Genomic DNA, 12,679 nt, shown 5'->3' on the forward strand with positions numbered 1-12,679 from the left:
GTGTTTGTATTGTGTATGGCTGCTTGGGCAAATGGCCCACCAGACCTAAAACATTAGAATTTACATCTGGTAATTTGCAGAAAAAGTTTGCTTACCTGCTCTAATACTTTATGAACCCATTTATATTTCCGGGTAGCCATGGGATGATCTATCGAATCTGGAGCTCATTCATGGTTACTCTGGAACCCTTGGTTTACTAAGATGCCCAGGTTTCTCTGTCTCTGTAGGTCTCTATGCTCACTTTGTGCCTCCCACAGTGCGGCAGCTCTCTGTCCCAACCACTGTATCCTGGAGCGGAAGGTCAAAAGCAACTTCTTACTCTCCTTTGCTATTCCTAGAGCCCTAACACAGTGTCGACTCCTAACTGGTGCTCACTGTTTATTGAATGAGCAAATGAATTACATTTTCTAGTCATAGTACAAAGCAGTATTTTTCTACATGTAGTTTATCAGAGACTTTGAATATTCTAGAAACTACTTCTTTCTAATTATAAAAAGATTTCTAAAAAGGATTTTACCTTCATAATTATATTTACTCTGGAGTCATATAAAAATTAGTTTACCTTACAAATGAGTTTACATTTCTCCAGTTCTCATCCAACATTAGTTCTAACTATGCTATATATTAAGCATAAACCTCTTCAAATTAACAACAACAACAACAAAAAGTCTTACAGCCTATCCTGGTCTTGTACAGGTAATTGAAAAGTAAATGAATTTCATCGGTGTTTTAGTACTCAGGAGTGGCTGATGCAAGGGTCTGATGTATTATTTATTCATTCATTCCAGGAATACTTATTCAATGTCTCTGATGTTATAAGTGGTGAGGAAATATTAGTAAACAAAACTAAGTTTTCACTGTTGTGGAGTTTATAGTCTCATTCAGGTAGATGATAACCAACAGAAGAAAACCATCAGCTGGTGGCAAGGGCCAGGAAAGATTAAAACAGGTGATATAAGAGTGAGTAAGCAGGTAGCAGTTTAAACCACCTAACAGTGAAATAGTCCTTTGAGAGCGTGGCATTGGAATTAGAATCTGAATAATAAGAAAGAAGTGACCATATGAAGATCATGGAGAATTTAATTCTAAGGATAACAAATAGCCAGGGAAAAGGCTCTAAATCAGGGAAGGAGCTTACTGTGTTTGAGGAACAGAAGGAAAGCACATGTGGCATATATAGTGTACGAGAGAGGTGTGGGGAAAGAGGAGGTCTGGGAAGAAGGAAGGCATCAGGCAGGATGTAGCCTATGGTGAGATTTAGGCATAGGCTCTGTTGTGCTCTGGTTTTAAAGGAGCTGAAGGAAGATGGTTGATCCTGACTTTCTGATGTTCAGTCAGTGCCTAGGATGGCACAGGGAGTGTGTTGGAGTGTGTTAGTGTGTTAACTAACCTACTACTGTCCAGGTCAACTACTCACACAGCACCCAGAGCTCCAGGGGTTCACCCTGTGTAAGTCCAGACCCATCTACCTCCCTGTAGGGTTGTGTAACCACTCCCAGGTTGAGCTCCCTGCTTGGCCATCCTCTGAGTCCCAATAAGACAAAGAGAATGATCACCCATATGAACACCTGCCCATGTCAGCACCCTTGAAATTTATCTTTATTTATCTTATTATTTGCATAGAAATGTGTGTGTGTGTGTGTGTGTTATATGTACATAAAATGACTTCTTAACAAAGTGTTGGGTTGCAGACAATGTATGTTTTAGGACAATGTTGCCTAAATAGGCTGGTGAAAAACAGTCACCTAAATGAGAATGTGTTTAACTTGTTTAACTGTTTAGTGACATGTTGTGTTACTATAATTAATGTTTAATTAAAATAATAAATGTATGTGATGTATCAACCTGCAGTTGGATATACTACACAGGATAAAACAGCTGACAAATTCAGACAATTTTACTGGATTCTATAAACATTTTAAATCATTACACGTTTGGCCAAACCAATCCTTAGCATCAGACTCAAAAAATGGACAGATAATATGACAAGATTTTTTTACGGCATTGAAAAAAGAGCTTTCAGATGTCATTGATATTACTCAAATTGCAAAGATTATCAGATTCATTCCACCAGTTTTCACAATAAGCAATCGCTTAAACAAAATGTTTCTTCCCCACCTAGTTTCTGTGTACTGCCACAGCAATTATGGATATTGTTGAAGGCTTGCAAAGTCGTCATCTTGCTGTGGTTTGATGAAGTCAGGGCCTTAGGGATGGCGTAAATTAAAGCAGGGAGGAGGAAGATGGGCAAAGGTCTCTTCACAAAGAAAAGCAACTCAGTGGGAGTGCAGACTAGCAATCTGTTAAAAGGAAATGAAAGGAAATTCTTCATTTCTAAACGGTTCATTGACCTATGATAATAAAGCAGCCCTGCCAAAAAAGGGATAATTATCTTTTTAAGTATCAGATACCCTGTGGGAGAAGACCTCTCCCTTCTCCTCTCTTGAAAAATGAACTCATATTAAACAAATGCTCCTTTTCTTAGTTTACTTTTGACATGAATTTCCTGATTACAAGCAAAATTAATCAGTTTTCCCTCTCCTCCCCTCTTCTCTTATGAAAATCAAGCTTTCCCAGCTGAGCTCAGTGTCTTTTCTCTTGGGCCTGAGTCCTCCCATTGGTCTGATGAGCTAAAATGCTTGATATTCTGGTGAGACTAGCAATTGTTGAATTGTGGTTTTACTATGACCCTTAGCTGCTTAGCTTCAGGCAGAAGCATGTTCTCCTAAAACAGCAAGAGAAAAAGAAAAAAGAAAGAACCAGAAAAGAACATTATAGTGTTTTTTTCCTCCTACTGGTATCTAAAAACTAAAGTTAATATGTCTCATATGTATATACATATGTATTTATATGTATATACCCACACATATATAATGAGTTCAAATACAAAAAGGAACTGAAGTGTTATTAATCATGTAATATTGAATGGTAATTTGCTATCAACAAATGATCAGGTTTCTATATCCATCATCACTAGATTTTGTTGTTTGTTCAGACCAATAATGTCTAACTTGCAGAATATATTAAAATACTTTTGTTTGCAAAAGCATAAAACCGTCTTCCTAAATTAACGATTTACCTTCAACTGCCTTCTTGTATTCTTAATGATCAGCTTGAGGAGTCCTTGTCATAAATTGCTTAACCATGTGGCACATCTATAGATTAAAGATGAAGTTCTCTGTATGTTTTCAGAATGTCTACACTAGTTAAAACTACTATTATATTTTCATTACATGTTTCTCCAATATTAAATTTAAAATTTTAATCATGATGCTCTAGGTAGAGAAACCAACTGGATATTCCAGTTGCTTTTCCAGTCCCTTGGGCTGCTTAAGATGCAGGAGCATTAGAAAAGGGTCAGAAAGTCATGGTCCAGAATAGATCTTACCTCTTGTCATAACTATTCAGCCAGCACTTGAGTCTCTCTGAAACACCAATAACCCTTGCTCTTCAAAGAATTTCTTCAGCTCAGCAAATCTTCTCCTTCAAAGTATACTTAACCATATTTGTAAGTTTTCTTTTAACTCCTTGGAGTTTGGTGGTTGGTAAGTAATATGTTTCTTGATTTTTATTTTTATATTTTTATTTTTTAGTGTTTGCAAGTTCAGGCCTGGGCCAAGGGGATTCAATACTGTAAGTATAAACTTCTTAGTAAAAATACTTCCCAAAGCGAGAAAAGTGTTCCTTAACAGACGTCACTGCAGATGTCCTCGTGTGTCCCCTTCGGCCAGTGGAGCGCTTCCGAGATCTGCGTCCCGATGAAGTGGCTGATTTGTTTCAGACAACCCAAAAAGTCGGCACGGTGGTAGAAAGGCATTTCCAGGGGACTTCCCTTACCTTTTCTATGCAGGTGAGTATATAGATACTCAGAAGTAGTTTTCTTCCTTTCCAAATTCTAGCGTCGGGCTTTGTCCCTCTATTAACTGACCATTTCACTGGGAAGGTGGCTGTGGTTATTTGTGTCTTATATAATAGCCGAAGAATATGTAACTAATACAGGACCACCCTACTGTCCATTGGCCCCATTCGTAGACTGTGGAATATCAGCTGAGATAATATCTGCAGCATTGCTTTTAAGACAGGTGGGAAAAATGGACACAAAATTTAACAGGCATTACAACATTCTGGATCTTTTACTAGAACTAGGGCTGGACAAGTTACTTTAATTCCATGGTAACTATGTTTTAAGCACTGCTTGGGTTTAGCTCTGTTTGATTTCCAGTGGAGTTGAGATATGCAAATTAGGTGGGGCCTTGCACTCAGAGGGCAGACTCTTTCTCTCTATAAATCAAGTCTCAGTGACTGATTATGGATTGGTCAGAAGCTGGATTGATTGAATATTTGGTGTGACCAGCATCCTAGTAAAGAAATGAGACCCCTAATTGCTGCATATCTTTAGGCAGAGGTTGAGTCAACACTTGTCATAGTGTGCCCCATGGAAAGAGCTGGGGGTATCAATACGTATTAAAGTCCTTTGTTGCCTTGAAAATTGGTGATTCTGCAAAACCCTTTAGAAAAAAATGGATTATTCCATAATATGGGGGGGGCAAAAAAAAAACAAACAGTTTTCAGATGTCATTGATATTATTCAAGTTACAAAGACTGTGAGATTCAGTCCACCAGTCTTCACGTTAAGCAATCGCTTAAACAAAATATTTCTTCCCCACCTAGTTTCTGTGTACTGCCACAGCAATTATGGATATTGTTGGAGGCTTGCAAAGTCGTCATCTTGCTGTGGTTTGATGAAGTCAGGGCCTAAGGGATGGCGTAAATTAAAGCAGGGAGGAGGAAGATGGGCAAAGGTCTCTTCACAAAGAAAATTTTTTATTACTTATAAAAAATTGTCTATTTATTCTTAACTTAAGTCATTTTCAAAGTACTCTCCATGATGCAATACACCTATTAAGACACTTTTTTCTACTGCTCAAAACAGTTTTTGAACTTGTTGATTTTGATGCCTTTTAATGCTTCTGCTGTTTTTTGTCTCATCTCTTCCACATTCCCAAAATATATCTCTTTGAAGACTTTTTTCACCTGGGGAAACAAACAAAAAAAAGCACTTGGGGAGAGATTGGGTGAATAGGGATGGCGGGGCATGGGGCTCATGCCATTTTGGGTCAAAAACTGCTGAAACACTCAGTGAGGTGTAGACAGGAGCATTCATAAATCATCCATTAGGAAATGGGCAAATGTATTAAAAGACCCTTCAGAAAAATTTCACTGAACCAAACCCAGCCTCACTACAACACCAGCAGATACACTAATACAGATGGATTTCTAGAACACTAACCTAGTGGAGGAAGCCTATACTACAAGGAGCCCACCCTCTAGAAAATAATTCCAGTTTTCTTTTGTTTTTTCCTGTGACTCCCCTCTCATAGGAGGCCCTGTACTCAGTGCTTTAGTTGAACTGAATAATTAACATACTTCCTCTACCCTCCTCAGCTCTCTATCAAAGGGAAAACATAAAGAAGATCACTATTTTCAGGTTATGAAAGGTTCTGACTAAAAATGCTCATCTGCTTCTTAAAAAAGATTTTTTGGCCACTATATCTATGTTAATAGCATCTAAACTTCCTCTGTAAAGTCTGGTATGTGTGTATGTATATGCTGTCTGTCAAACCATCTGCGTCACCTCAGGGTGGGTCTATCAAGCTTATGCTGCAAATCTTGTTTTCAGAAGGACCAAATGAGGCAAATTGGAGAAGATATCTGTCAGTGTTTAGTGAAATATTAAAAGAAAATTCACATATACAGAAAATAGCTAGTACTGGTTCTCTAATATTATTCACTAGAAAGTTAATTCGATAAATATAGGAACTAACTTGTATTTTGAGTACTTTCACATACGCAATCTTTTCAAACTTCTTTTTTCACTGTTATTCTATTATAGCTGTCCCAACTTTCCCCCTGTTTCCTTCTTCTGTCCAGCCCACCCCTGCTCCACAACTGATTCCCATACCATCGTCCATGGCCATGGATCATTCATACATGTTCTTTGACTAGTCCCTTCACCTTTTCCCACCATCCCCCTCCTCCACCTACCCTCTGGCAGCTGTCAGTATGTTCCATGTTTCCATGTGTCTAATTCTATTTTGCTCATTAATTTATTTTGTTCATTAGCTTCCTCTTAAAAGTGAGATCATATGGTAGTTGTCTTTGCTTGACTGGCTTATTTCACTGAACATGATAGTCTCCAGTTGCAACCATGCTGTTGCAAAAGGTGGGGATTCCTTTTCTTCTGCTGTGTAGTATCCCACGGTGTAAATGTACCATAGTTTTTTGATCACTCACTTACTGATGGGCACTTAGGCTGTTTCCAACACTTGGCTATTGTAAATAGCTCTACTATGAACATGGAGGTGCATAAGTTCTTTCGAATTGGTGTTTTGGGATTCTTAGGGTATATTCCTAGCAGTGGAATCTCTGGGTCAAAAGACAGTTCCATTTTTAAGTTTTAGAGGAAATTTCATACTGTTTTCCACAGTGGCTGCTCTAGTCTGTATTCCCACCTATAGTGCAGTAGGGTTCCCTTTTCTCTACATCCTCATGAGCACTTGTTTCTTGGTTTACTAATGATAGACATTCTGAAAGGTGTGAGGTGATATCTCATTGTGATTTTAATTTGCCTCTCTCTGATGGCTAGTGATGGTGAGCATCCTTTCACATGTCTATGGGCCCTCTGTATGTTCTCCTTGGAGAAGTGCCTATTCAGACCCTTTGCACATTTTTTATTTGGATTGTTTGTTTTCCAGTGTCGAGTCATATGAGTTCTTTATATATTTTGCAGATTAAACCCTTGTCTGATGTATCATTGGTAAATATGTTCTCCCATACAGTTAGCTCTGTTTTTATTTTGATGATGGTTTCTTAGGCTGTGCAAAAGCTTTTCAGCTTTATGTAGTACCATTTGTTTATTTTTTCCCTTTATTTCCCTTACCCTACAAAATATATCTACAAAAATATTGCTACATGGGATATCTGATATTTTATTGCCTATTTTTTCCACTAGGAATTTTATGGTATCATGACTTATATTTAAGTCTATCCATCTTTAGTTTATTCTGGTGTGTAGTGTAAGTTGGTGGTTTAGTTTCATTTTTTCACATGTGCCAGTCCAGTTCTCCCAGCAGCATTTATTAAAGAGGCTATTTTTACTCCATTTTATGTGCCTGCCCCTTTTGTCAAATATTAATTGACCATAGAGACATGGGTTTATTTCTAGGCTCTCTATTCTGCTCCATTGATCTATGTGTCTGTTCTTAAGCCAGTACCAAGTGTCAAATTTTTGAAATATTTGTCCTAGATCTGTGAAATATACCTTTGATATTTCAATAGAAATTACATTGAACCTACAGATTGCTTTGGGTAGTATGGACATTTTAATGATGTTACTTCTTTTAGTCCATGAACACAGCATATGCTTCCATTTATTTGTGTCTTCCTCAATTCCTTTCTTCAGTGTTTTATAGTTTTCTGAGCACAGGTCTTTTACCTCCTTGGTTAAATTTATTCCTAGGTACTTTATTCTCGTTGCTTCAGTAGATGGGATTTTTTCTTAGGTTCTCTTTCTAATAGTTCATTGTGGGTGTACAGAAATGCCATAGAGTTCTGAATATTGACTTTGTATCCCGCTATTTTGCAAAATTCACTTATTAGGTCAAGTAGTTTTTTGGTGGAGCCTATAGGGTTTTCTATGTAGACTGTCATGTTGTCTTCAAATAATGGCAGTTTTACTTCTCCTTTCCAATTTGAATGCCTCTTATTTATTTTTCTTGTCTAATCTCTCTGGCTAGAACTTCCAGTACTATGTTGAATAAGAGTGCTAAAAGCGGACACCCTGTCTTATCACTGATCTCAGGGAAAGCTTTTAGTTTTTGCCCACTAAGTATGATATTGGCAGTAGATTTTTATATATTGCCTTCATTATTTGGAGGTATGCTCCCTCTATTCCCACTTTGCTGGACGTTTTTATTATAAATGGGTAGTTGGTTTTATCAGATTATTTTTCAGCATCTTTTCATATGATCATGTGGTTTTTGTCCTTTGTTTTGTTTATGTGGTATATTACATTTATTATTTTCTAATATTGTACTATTCTTGCATCCCTGTGATGAATCCCACTCGATCATGGTATATAATCTTTTTAATGTACTTCTGGATCTGGATTGCCAATATTTTGTTGAGTATTTTAGCATTTATGTTTATCAGATATTCTGGCCTGTAATTTTCTTTATTTGTTGTGCCTTTACCTGTTTTTGGAATTAGAATAGTACTGGCCTCATAAAAAGTGTTTTGGAGTCTTCCATCTTCTTGAATTTTTTGGAATCGTTTGAAAAGGATAGGGCTTACTTCTTTTTGAATCTTTGGTAAAATTTTCCCATGAAACCATAAGTCCTGGTCTTTTGTGTGCCACGAGTTTTTTTATTACCTCTTTAATTTCACTAGTTGTTATTGCTCTATTCAGGCTTTCTGCTTCTTTGTGATTGAGTTTTGGAAGATTATACATTTCTAGAAATTTGTCCATTTCTCCCAGGTTGTCCAAATTCTTGGCACATAATTGTTCTTAGTAATTTCTTATAATCCTCTGTATTTCTGTGGTATCTGTTGTAACTGCTCCTCTTACATTTCTGATTTTATTCATTTGGGTTCTCTCTCTTAATTTCTTGATCAGTCTGGCTAAAGGTTTGTCATTTTTGTTTATCTTTTCAAAGAACCAGCTCCTGGATTTACTAATCCTTTAAATTGTTATTTTTTCTTTTCCTTATTTTTATTTTCAGTCCCTGTGTCATTTAATTCTGCTCTGATCTTGATTATTTCCTTCCTTCTACTTGCTCTGGACTTTGTTTCTTGCTATTCCTCTAGTTCTTGTAGACGTAGGGCTAGGTTGTTTATTGGAAATTTTCTATCTTCTTTAGGTAAACTGGTATTGCTTTGAACTTCCCTCCCAGGAGTATCTTCACTGGGTTACATGGGTTTTGGGGTGTTGTGTGTTCATTTTAATTTGCTTCCTGATACTTTTTTATTTCTTCCTAGATCTCATTTATTATTAACTCATTTATTACTTAATAACATATTATTCAGTCTCCATGTATTTGAATATTTTTGAGTTTTTTCTTTAAGGTTGGTTTCTAGTTTCTAGCCACTGTGATCCTTAAAGACCCTTGATATGATTTCAATTTTCTTGAATTTATTGAAACTTGTTTTGTGCCCTACCATGTGGTCTACCATTGAAAATAATTCATGTACATTTGAAAAGAATATATATTTTGCTTCTTCGGGGAGAAATGCTCTGTAAATATCAATTAAGTCCATTTGATCTATAGAGTTGTTCAATGCCACAATATCCTTGTTGACCCTTTGTTTGGAAGATCTATCCATTGTTGACAGTGTGGTGTTAAAATCCCCTATGATGACGGTATTCCTGTTGATTTCTTTCTTAAAGTCTTCAAGATTTTCCTTATGTATTTAGGTGTTCCTATGTTGGGTGCATATATGTTTACAAGGGTTATATTCTCTTATTGGACCACTCCCTTAAATATTATGTGGTGACTTTCTTTGTCTCTTGTTATGGCCTTTCTTTTGAAGTCTGTTTTGTCTGGTATAAGTATTGCTAGTCCTGCTTTTTTTTATGTCCATTTTCTTGGAATATTTTTTTTTCTATCCCTTCACTTTCACTCTGTGTAGATCTTTAGTTCTGAGCTGAGTCTCTTGTGGACAGCATATATGTTGGTCATATTTTCTGATGCATTCAGCTACCCTATGTCTTTTGATTGGAGCATTTAATCCATTTTCATTTAGGTTCTTATTAATAGGTATTTATTCATTGCCATTTTTCCCTTTATACCTGTGTTCCTCTAGCATATCTTGGTTTAGTAGTGATGTAACTTTAGGCTTTTTCTTTTCTTTTCTTTTCTTTTTGTCTTAGAAACTCCTTATTTAGCCTTCCATTTTAAATAAGAGCCTTACTGGATAGAGTAGTCTTGGTTGCAGGTCTTTGCTTTTCATTGCTTGGAATGTTTCATGCCATTCCATTCTGGCTTATAGTGTTTCTGTTGAGAAATCAGCTTATAGCCTTATCAGACCTTCCCTATATGTTACTAGTTGATACTCCCTTTCTGCCTTTAAGATTCTCATTTTGTTAAGCCCTGGCTGCTGTGACTCAGTGGATTGAGCATCGGCCTGTGAGCCAAGTGTCGCTGGTTCGATTCCCAGTCAGGGCACATTACTAGGTTGCACGTCAGGTCCCCAGTTGGGGGCATGAGTGAGAGGCAACCACACAGTGATGTTTCTCTCCTTCTCTTTCTCCTTTCCCCTCTCTCTAAAAATAAAATAAATAAACAAACAAACAAATAAATAAATTTTTTTAAAAAAAGATTCTCATTTTGTCTTTAAATTTGCCACTTAAATTATGGTGTGTCTTGGAGTGGGCCTCTTTAGGTTTATCTTGGTTGGGACCCTCTGTGCTTCCTGAACTTGCATGACTTTTTCCCTCACCAAGTTAGGGAAGTTTCCTGTCAGTATTCTTTTCAAACAGGTTTTCTATCCCTTGCTCCTTTTCTTCTACTTCTGGTATCTCTATGATGTGAATATTGTACACTTCATGTTGTCCTGTAGCTCTCTTAAACTATCTTAGTTCTTTTTGAGTCTTTTTTGTTTTGTTTTGTTGCTCTTTTTCTACCTTGTCTTCCAACTCGCTGATTTGATCCTGTGCTTCATCTGACCTGCTTTTAATTTTTTCTAGTGTATTCTTCATTCCAGATATTGTGTTCTTCGTTTTCTCCTGGTTCTTATTCATAGTTTCTATGTCATTTTTCATGCTGATGTGGTTCCCACTATGTTCCTTGTAGATCCCATAAAGTTTCTTATAGTTCTCACCAAGTACCTTGAGCATCTTTATAACATTACTTTGAACTCTATGTCTGATAAATTGCTTGCCTCAATTTCATTTAGTACTTTTTCTAGGGATTCCTCCTTTTCTTTTGACTGGTAGCTATTTCTTTGTCTCCCTATTTTAGGTGACTCTTTTTGTTTGTTTCTGTGTATTAGATTTATCTGCTTTGACTTCCTGTCTTCATGGAGTGGCCTTCTATGGTAGGAGTCCTATGGGCCCCAGTGATGCAGTCTCCTTGATCTCCTGAGCTGGATGCTTTAGGGATGCTCTAGATGCAGTTTAAATAGGATATCTTGTTATAATTGGGTTTGGTTTTTGTTGGCACAGTTGTTGGTGGGTTCTCCCCTCCAGCTAACTGAGTGAGAGTCACAACCCCCACCATGTTTTGTATGCTATTATACAGCTGCTACCAAAACAAAAGAAAGCAACCTAGCAAACAAAACCCACACCAGCAAAAATACCTTTCATCCACAACCACAATATCAACAACAAATGAGCAAATATTAATAAAGGTGGAAATAGAATATTATAAGAAAGGAAAAAAGAATATGAGATAACTAACAAAAAGAAAAATGTTGAGAGGGTAGAGAGAGGAGAAATAATAAGAGTAGGGAATAGAAACAAGGAAAAGAAATGGAGAAAATAAAATTTACAAAATAAACAAAATAGTAGGGAATAGGGCAAAATGGGGTAAGAAAAGGGGAGAGTATGGTATAAGGGTTGAAATAAAAAATGTAAAAAAATAGAACAAAATTGAAGAAAAACAATCACCACTGCAATATCCATGACAAATGAGCAAAGATTAATAAAGGTGGGAAGAGAATATGAATATTATAAGAAAGATGAAAAGAAAAAAAGATTATGAGATGTGTAAAGGACAAAGATGATTTTGAGAAGATAGAGGGAGGAGGAATAATAAAAGTAAGGATTAGAAACCAGGCTAAAAAGGGGAGGGGGTAAATTTAAAATGGAAATAAGCACAGGGGTAAGGCAAATGAAGTAGGACAGGGAAACAGTAAAATATATTTGAAATAAAAAATAGTGAACATCTAGGAAAAAATTGAAGAAGTGCAATAACAACCAAAATATCTACAACAAATGAGCAAAAATAATAAAGGTGGAAGGAAAATAAGGATATTATTTTTAAAAGGGAAAAGAATGTGAGATTACTAATGGGAAGAAAAATGGTTTTGAGTGGATGGAAGGAGAAATAGTAAGAATGAGGAATAGAAACAAGGACTAGAAATGGAAAAATAAGATTAAAATGAGCATAGGAAAAGGAAGGAAGAAGGCAAAATGGAGTAAGAGAAGGGAAGAGTAAAATATGAGATTTGAAATAAAGCTAAAATAAAAATAGGAAATAATAGGAACAAAATTGAAGAAAAAGAAAAATGCAAGAGAAAAAATAATGCAAGTCATGAAAAAGAATGCAGTGGAATTTGTCTCAACAAAACAGTTTAGTCTTGCCTACTGTCTTCTCCTTCTGGATTCATCTCTGGTAATGTCAGATGGTGTTCTAGTCTAGCGTTTGGCAGAGTTTTTGAGGCCTCAAGTGATCCACAATCTATAGCTGTCTCCTTCAGGCTTGGCTGGTCCTTGCTGTTCTGCCCTGCTGGCTTTTTATCAGCACAGGGCCCAGGGATGGTTCATCTAACATCAGACAACACCACATGGACCACCTCCACCTGCCCCTAGAGGGGACTTCGGGTGTGATAGGGAAGATGGATCTCTGGTTTTCACTTGGGAGGCGCTGTTCAGTCTTCAAGGAAGATGGTGGGTGTGTTC

General features: G+C 36.8%; 1 protein-coding gene across 1 annotated transcript in view; it reads left to right on the plus strand.

Moving 5' to 3' along the window:
- FHIT (fragile histidine triad diadenosine triphosphatase) overlaps positions 1 to 12,679 on the plus strand; it is a 954,345-nt gene that overhangs the window by 661,962 nt on the left and 279,704 nt on the right. The window contains exon 3 of the mRNA XM_090282940.1: positions 3,705 to 3,850. Within this exon, the coding sequence (XP_090139066.1) occupies positions 3,705 to 3,850 (146 nt within the window). The remainder of the gene's footprint in view (positions 1 to 3,704; positions 3,851 to 12,679) is intronic.

The sequence above is a fragment of the Furipterus horrens genome, unplaced genomic scaffold (genome assembly GCF_987537825.1).
Source record: "Furipterus horrens unplaced genomic scaffold, mFurHor1.1.pri manual_scaffold_7, whole genome shotgun sequence".
NCBI lineage: Eukaryota > Metazoa > Chordata > Mammalia > Chiroptera > Furipteridae > Furipterus > Furipterus horrens.